Source organism: Trachymyrmex septentrionalis, unplaced genomic scaffold (genome assembly GCF_001594115.1).
Source record: "Trachymyrmex septentrionalis isolate Tsep2-gDNA-1 unplaced genomic scaffold, Tsep1.0 scaffold9, whole genome shotgun sequence".
Taxonomy (NCBI): Eukaryota; Metazoa; Arthropoda; class Insecta; order Hymenoptera; family Formicidae; genus Trachymyrmex; species Trachymyrmex septentrionalis.
Window position 1 is genome coordinate 1,218,647 of NW_017306091.1, and position 7,419 is coordinate 1,226,065.

At 27.9% G+C, this 7,419-nt stretch overlaps 2 protein-coding genes across 5 annotated transcripts in view; one reads left to right on the forward strand and one right to left on the reverse strand.

Annotated features, from left to right (window-relative positions):
- The first annotated feature begins 2,233 nt into the window (after positions 1-2,233).
- The window catches only part of LOC108755759 (afadin- and alpha-actinin-binding protein-like), a 6,161-nt gene continuing 975 nt past the window's right edge, over positions 2,234-7,419 (forward strand). The window contains exons 1-6 of one of the 2 annotated variants that reach the window (XM_018498991.1): positions 2,234-2,347; positions 2,888-3,031; positions 3,108-3,302; positions 3,458-3,589; positions 3,670-3,781; positions 4,268-4,482. In XM_018498991.1, coding sequence (XP_018354493.1) covers positions 2,894-3,031; positions 3,108-3,302; positions 3,458-3,589; positions 3,670-3,781; positions 4,268-4,473 — 783 coding nt within the window. In that variant the 5' untranslated portion in view covers positions 2,234-2,347; positions 2,888-2,893 and the 3' untranslated portion in view covers positions 4,474-4,482. Of the gene's footprint in view, positions 2,348-2,887; positions 3,032-3,107; positions 3,303-3,457; positions 3,590-3,669; positions 3,782-4,267; positions 4,574-7,419 lie in introns of those variants that run through there. The other variant, XM_018498990.1, reaches the window with a different exon arrangement.
- LOC108755758 overlaps positions 5,259-7,419 on the reverse strand; it is a 2,899-nt gene continuing 738 nt past the window's right edge. For 2 of the 3 annotated variants that reach the window (XM_018498989.1, XM_018498987.1), the window contains exons 2-3: positions 6,724-6,866; positions 5,259-6,297 (exon numbers count right to left, since the gene is read on the reverse strand). In XM_018498989.1, coding sequence (XP_018354491.1) covers positions 5,431-6,297; positions 6,724-6,846 — 990 coding nt within the window. In that variant the 5' untranslated portion in view covers positions 6,847-6,866 and the 3' untranslated portion in view covers positions 5,259-5,430. Of the gene's footprint in view, positions 6,298-6,723; positions 6,897-7,419 lie in introns of all 3 variants that reach the window. The other variant, XM_018498988.1, reaches the window with a different exon arrangement.

Consider the following 7,419-nt stretch of genomic DNA (forward strand, 5'->3'; position numbering starts at 1 on the left):
TTCGTCGTTTTACGACGAAGAACGCTTTATTGAGGAACATCTAGGTGTACCCTCCTGCTTTCTTCGTAGATGTGTGCCTAAATATCGCAAACAAGTCCTGATTTGAGACTATTCTGTCTATGAAGAAAAAAAATTGTATAACATCATCCGGATCAATCGTTTCATTGTCTAATGTCTAATCGAGCAGCTGTTTCGCATGAGAAATTAGTTCAACGAACAATGGCCGGATATATGGTCTCTGCAAAGATAACTAAGCAGGGAGAGGTAATACATATGTTTTGTACACACATGTATACAAATATAGTTTAAATATCTCTGTTTTCAAATAGACGCCAAGCTAACCGTCAGATTTAATTTCGTTTGTTCACGTGTCAAGGAAATGATTATTGACTCATATTTAGTCTGTTTTCAATTTACATGAATAATATTAAGATATCTTCTATTCGCGATTTAGAATTTACCCGATTCACGGCAACGGAAATGATTAAACAACAGTTCGATAACAAGTTCGTGTTTAAGTATTGAAAAAGTATGGTGTATTTTTATAATTAAATGCGGGTAATTTAAAAATGACATGCATACTTTTTTTTAAAAAAATCTTAACTTTTCCTAATAAATAGAACGTACGAGCGAATTTTAATCGTATTCCTTGCCATGTATTTAAGATTCACTTTTCTGCGATTACATAATTTCCCATATAGATTTGATTAATTATTAATATTTTTATATTCAATTTGATTAATTACTCATATGTTCAATTTTAATCTTAAAACTGTTATGAATTTAAATTTAAATAGCAACTAAATTGATGTAAAAGGTTCATAAATTTCTCTATCAATTTCTAAATATTACAATTATTATAGATTTAATAAAAGTCAATTATTTTCAATTTTCATAAATTAACGATCGTATTTTCATGAAACATGATCAAACGAAATTTAATAAATTACAATTATGTAATTATAAACTCTTACAAAGAGATATGTAATTGTGATATACAAACTCTTATAAAGAGATGTAATTATGAGAAGGAATATTTATAGAGGTGCAGATCACGTGTTTCTTTGTGTGTGTATATGTAAATTATTTAATTGTTTGAAATATTATCTTTTATAATGTATTTTAATAAGCGTTTTACATGTGTTTAATATGTGCAAGCAAGTTTAAAAAATATAATATTAAAAAGAAATTGAATAGTAAATTAATTTCATAGTTTAAATAAAATTTAATTATTTAAAAGTGATTATTATCATAATGCCAAATTTCAATTGCAAAGAAAATTTATGGAATGAGCAAAATATAATTGATTTTGAAAATCATTTCTTTGATTAAGGCTTAGAGAGGAAGAATAGCCTTTATAATTCAAAGAACGGAGAATTTTTAATTCAAAGTTTATAAATGTAGCGTGTTCGAATCAGTCTTGAATTATCTTTAGGAATAAATGCGAGAGGTCTTTTAGCAGAAAGAAAAATATATTTATTAATAGAATAAGACGTGCAATAAAAACATTGTGATAGTAATTGTTAGAGAATGTAAATGATATTACACGCTATAACTAAATCTGTAAATTCTATTTGTAATTCTGATAAAACTGTATATGATAAATAGATTGACGCGCGCGTCAATTGTAATGGGGTGCACGTATTGTGATCAATAAATCACGAATACATATAATTCATTTATCTTTCTTCTGTAAATCCCACTTTAAACGATTACCATCATTATATAATTTGCGTTAGAAATTTTATAGGATAGAATTATAATATAAATTATTCTAGAAAATATAATTAATTTAAAGAAGAAAGCTAAATCTTCTAATTAGAAATCAGAGATAACATCTTTATCTACCTTTATAGAAATTTATATTTTGAGTATTAAAAATATTATTAATAATGTTTTTAATACTGAAAATAAGTGACTAATTAATCAGTATTAGTGTTAATTACATTTCTATAAGGATAATAAGTTAATAAAATTTTTTGTAATTGTCATTAACTATTAAATAATTAATAATTTGTTAAAAAACTTGGCTTTAGTTAGAAATTTTACACATCTTTTCTCAAAAATGATCATCATTTATGTATCTTCTTTGATCATAAAATTATGAGAATACACATATTCGATATATCTGTTTGGAAATAAGAATGAGTAAAAGAGAGAGGGGAATCTAGAATGTGGACATGCGCGAGAGCCACCGAAGAGGGTAAAGTATAAAGTTTAGGTTTCAGACATTTCGGATAGTTATCGTAAGGGATTGTTGTGTAGGTGTAGGAGCATCGGAGAGAATAACAAAGTTATATCCGTGCAATGAATCAAAAAGGACGTTATAATATATAAGAACATTATAGTAAGTAACAATATGATTAAAAGGGACTGGAAATTAATCTAAGATGAAATATCTGGGAAAGAGATATGCATTTAAAAAGGAATGATTGAGGTTAGGAATACAAGGAAGAGATCAATCTTCTTAATTAAGATAATGATTGTATATATGTATATAATTATGAAACATCTTATTTGATTGATATAAATTAAGCGCAAAAATAAATGCAAATATTAATTTTTTAATGAACATATATCATTTATCGTCATTGTGAAATATTATTTAGAGAAATTCATATAATATAATTTTTTGGTGTATCCTTCTTTTGATAAAAATTCTAATAATTAAGAAAATATAAGTAATTACTAAATTTTATTTGAAACAGTCCATCATTTTAGTGAAAAATATGCTGTCTTCTACAAAATGACCATATTTTTATATATAGGCTTGAATATGCTTATTTATTAATATTTTATATATACTTTGTAAGAGATATACAATTTTTATACAATATTAAATTTTATATTTATTTACAATATAAATGATTCAAAAATATGTGTGCAGGTAAATATGAGTGCAATTTCGACTGGTAATTACCTAAAGAGAGATCTGAGAAGTATGTTTGCTGTACGAAACAACTGTATTAGTGAAGAAACTGCATTCTGTAAACAAGATAATTTACAGCAGTCTTTGAATACACTGAATGAAGTAATGAGATAGACATAGCCAACAATCTTATTAACATATGCTTAAACTTGATATTGATTGATGTTTAAATCTATAGGAATTTGAATCATTCGGTATCTCATCGGTAACCACAAATAATGATTTGCAAACCTTAGAATCATTGAAAGACCTATCCGTACAAGTAATAAATGCTGCATGGAAAATGATACATAAACATAGATACTTAATGCGATTGCACGATCAATTGATTGATTTAAATCATAAAACTGTTAATGATAATGTTAATCTTAAGGTGAGTTTGTTTTTACTTAAAACATGAATAAGTACTGAGACATTTTATATTATTCCACGCTGCACAGTAAAATGATTGGTAAGTATGTGAAAATTAAATATACTACTTAAGATATAATTTTAAATTGTAGTGTGTAATTATAAATTTATTGATAGAATCATATAAAGCGTCTGAAGGAAGATATACAAAAGAAAGAACATATGATATGCAAAGCAGAGGAAAGAGAAAGAAGACTAAATGTTAAATGTGAAGATACATCACGTAATCTGAAGCAGGAAAGAGACGAGGTACGATTTGTTTAAAATAAAACTAGTATTGATTGATTTGAATAATTTACAAAAATTAAAATATAATGTCTGATTTACAGATACGAAAACTAAAGAAACAAATTCAGTTTAAAGAAACTCAACACGAGCATGAAATAAGAAGAATCACGCAAAGTAGTCAGAAGCTCCAAGAGCAGTTACAAAAGTCTGCTGGTTAGTTGATATCACGTGTTTCAGTTATTAATTTTTTTTTTAAATATGTGACTATGGTTTTTGTTTTATATTTTTTTTTACATAATATACAATATTATAATATACGGAATCTATCTGAATTTTAATTAGTTAATGAATAGCTTCACTATTCTCAAATAAAATTGTCTTTGCACAACGATGAATGCAATCAGTTCAACTTTGTTGCATAGCGAATTGTTTAGTGGCCAAGGATTAACATTCAACTTATTATATAATTATAGAAAATACTTTGTATACATGTTGCACAGAACATGCTTGGTGCTTAATGCATACCATTTCTAATAGTACAATTTAACGCAATATATTGATCTAATATATCTTCAATACATACTAATATTTAACGAATATATCATTGATGAATTGTGCTAGTAGAGGTGAATATGATCATAATCATATCGTATGTAATAAAATTTAAGATAATGTACAATGATTTTTTTGCCGATATAGGTTCTTTTACTCCAAGAGATAAATTATTACAAAAAATGCATGAGAAGGAGCTAATTTCGTATAAACAAACTATTTGTCGTTTGGAAGAAAACAATAGGCAAATGTTGGAAGAAATTAATAATCTGAAAGAAGCGCTGGAATTACATCAAACTGGAATTGCTTTACATATTGAAGCATCTGGAGCTTGGACTAATGCAGATATTTGAGCATCAAATGTAATTGATATTTATAATTTATTTATAACTTAGACATACATGAAAAAGTGTGTATACTCCTAATAATTGTGTATATTCCTAATAATAACAATACGGAATTTTGTAGTAATATTGCTTTTTGTAAAACAGAGCTTTAAGTATTTTGAATAAGTTTTGTTAATTTGTATATTAGAAAGATTTTGCTTAAAATTTTTTTGAATGAAATATAAAGGTGCTTTGTGATTTCCTAACTTATATATACATTTCATGTTTTAGATCTGTTCTTTTTACCTACTTTTTCCTTCTATACTTGTAATTATATTTTTGAAAAAATAAGAATATACAGGTCAATCAAAAAGAAACCGGACTAGGCCAATAAAAATTTGAATATTTACTTAATTAAAGGCTTTTTTTCAAAGTAGGTTCCTTTTACATATATAATTAATGTTAAACAAAGAATTGATTGAGGACTAAATGGAATAAGTGGAGGATTGTTACTAAAATGTAACAAGAAAATAGCTTAAAAATTTGGCAAATTGTATATGTTTTTCTCTATAACTCATGAAGGAAAACCAAGATTATATCATTACAACGCAATATTTATTTGATTTTTCGTTCTTCACAGAAAATGCAAATATCATTACTTATCCAGTGTTATTATCGGACTTATTTTTGTTTCTCTTTATACTTCTTTATATAAAATTTTTTATCTTATCATATGTGAAATCGCAGAATACAGAAATGAATCCGAATTTCTTGTTTCAAGCAACTGCACTTTATTATTAAGTTATCCAGTGTCTATAGTATAATCACATGATTCAATGTCTAGAAATATTTAAATGCTGTTTACATTTTTTTAAATTATTTTATACTTTGACTCACAATATTGAATCGAGATTGGCTTTTCACGAATCGGTTTTATCTAGCCAGACTCAGATCATATGTTAGTATTACAACATAGTAAAGGCATTAAAGATAGCGTATAAATATGAACTCTGTTAACAAGAAAATGTAAATCGTATTGACGCGGATAGGACACGAAGCTTGTCCGCTATTTATTGAACATTTGCAATTGCCTGCTTTGCAGACCGTATTATTTCGAATCGTGAGAAATTCTGTGAGAGGGTCTTCACGCTGATCGTTTCCTGGATAAGCTATTTCATTCGGTAGTCTGTTATCTGTGCTATCAATGCTCCTCGAACTGAGCCTCAGAGTGCTCTTGCCATCCGCGCAAATGCCATTTATCACAATGGTAGTCGTGGTGACTAAGTTCATGCTCACATTTGAGAAAATGTTGTTTTTTACGATGGCGACATCGCCTTGGATGGACATTAGCCCCGGTTTCTGCATTTCGAACTTGGAGCCAATGATCTCGATGTTTAAGAAATTGGCGAAATTCAAGGTTTCCATAACATTATGCAGTTTGCTATTCACTATACGCAACTTCGTGCCCTTTTCGGAGACGTTTAGGCAGGACACTCGCTCGATCGTAACGTTTATCATGACGAAGTGTGAGATATTAATGTAGGCAAACTCTTCCTCGAGAGTCTCGATAAGCGTATTCTCGATTGCAAGCGTATCAATAGCTTTCAAGTTTCTGAACGTGTAACTTGTTATCATCGGTATCCGACCAATGTTCGAGAGCTTCAACAGTTTCATACGGCTTGACGAAAAGAAGGCATCAAAATTCAGGCTACCACTGATATTTTGAACTATTACTTCCTCGATATTACTCGCCTCCGGAAAACTGGCGTAATGGAGGTTCGCTGAAACGCATCCTGTGACCGACACGCTGAGAGTGTTTATGTAATTGTAGTTTTCTGGTAGAAAAAATTCCTAAAAAATTAAATCTAATTAAGGACACTACATTTTGAATTATTTTATGTTCACTTATTTTATATTCTTATTATTTTATATACTTATTTTACTTTAATATTTTTACGAAGAAGTAATTATCACCACGTACACTGTAAACGATAATGTTATTTTAAAGCTAATAAAAAAAATGGGATAAAAAAAGAAAGTCGCCGTAAAAATGTTGAGATATTGAGATTTTTAGTCCCGATCTCGCAAAATAAGTGAAACAATAAACTAAATATTAGTTTAAATTAAAAAATAAATCTGTTTTATTGGCAAGTGACTGTCTATACAAATTGATAATTTATTTCAAGATAGACCAATGCATAAGCATTTGTTGAAACAAAATCAAAATAAGCGAAGTACAGAGATGGTGATATGATATAGAGATGTTAATCAGTATACCTCGTTTCCGATGCAGGTACACGTAATCCACCTTTCATTATGAACTTGGCATTGTTCGTTGATATTATTTGCAGTTGCGAACAATACCACAATGAATATTATAGCGAGTAGGGTCGTTCCCATATTCAACGTACACGTTGTATCTGCACATAAAATCACCGATTGTACTCATGCTAAAATTAGAAAGGGAAATGTCTCATTTCTGATTAATAAAAGTATATACACAATCGGAATATTCTATGATTAAAAGGGGTTTTTTCTCTTGAAATGGAAAATAAATGATTTTTGATTAAACGCGTAGATATGCATTACAAATAAATATTAATCATTTGCATGTAAATGTAAATTAAAAGCGAGCATATTGATTGCTGAATATGAGTTATCTCATAATTTTCGATGTACAGAGAGAGATGACAATTATGAATTATCATGTAGCTGATATTTATAGGACACAATGTTAAATATGAATGCGCTCATAAATGTAATAAATGTGACAAATATAAATAAAAAATATTATCTAAAATAGGAACAAAAAATTATCCTGATATCACAGAACAGAATTTTTATTGATAAAAAGTTAATATTAATGTAAAAAGCTTTTACAACAGAACATATTTTTAGAGATAATAATACAATTTTATTATGAGTTTTGAAAAAAATAGATATAATTTAATTATATCTATTTTTTTCAAAACT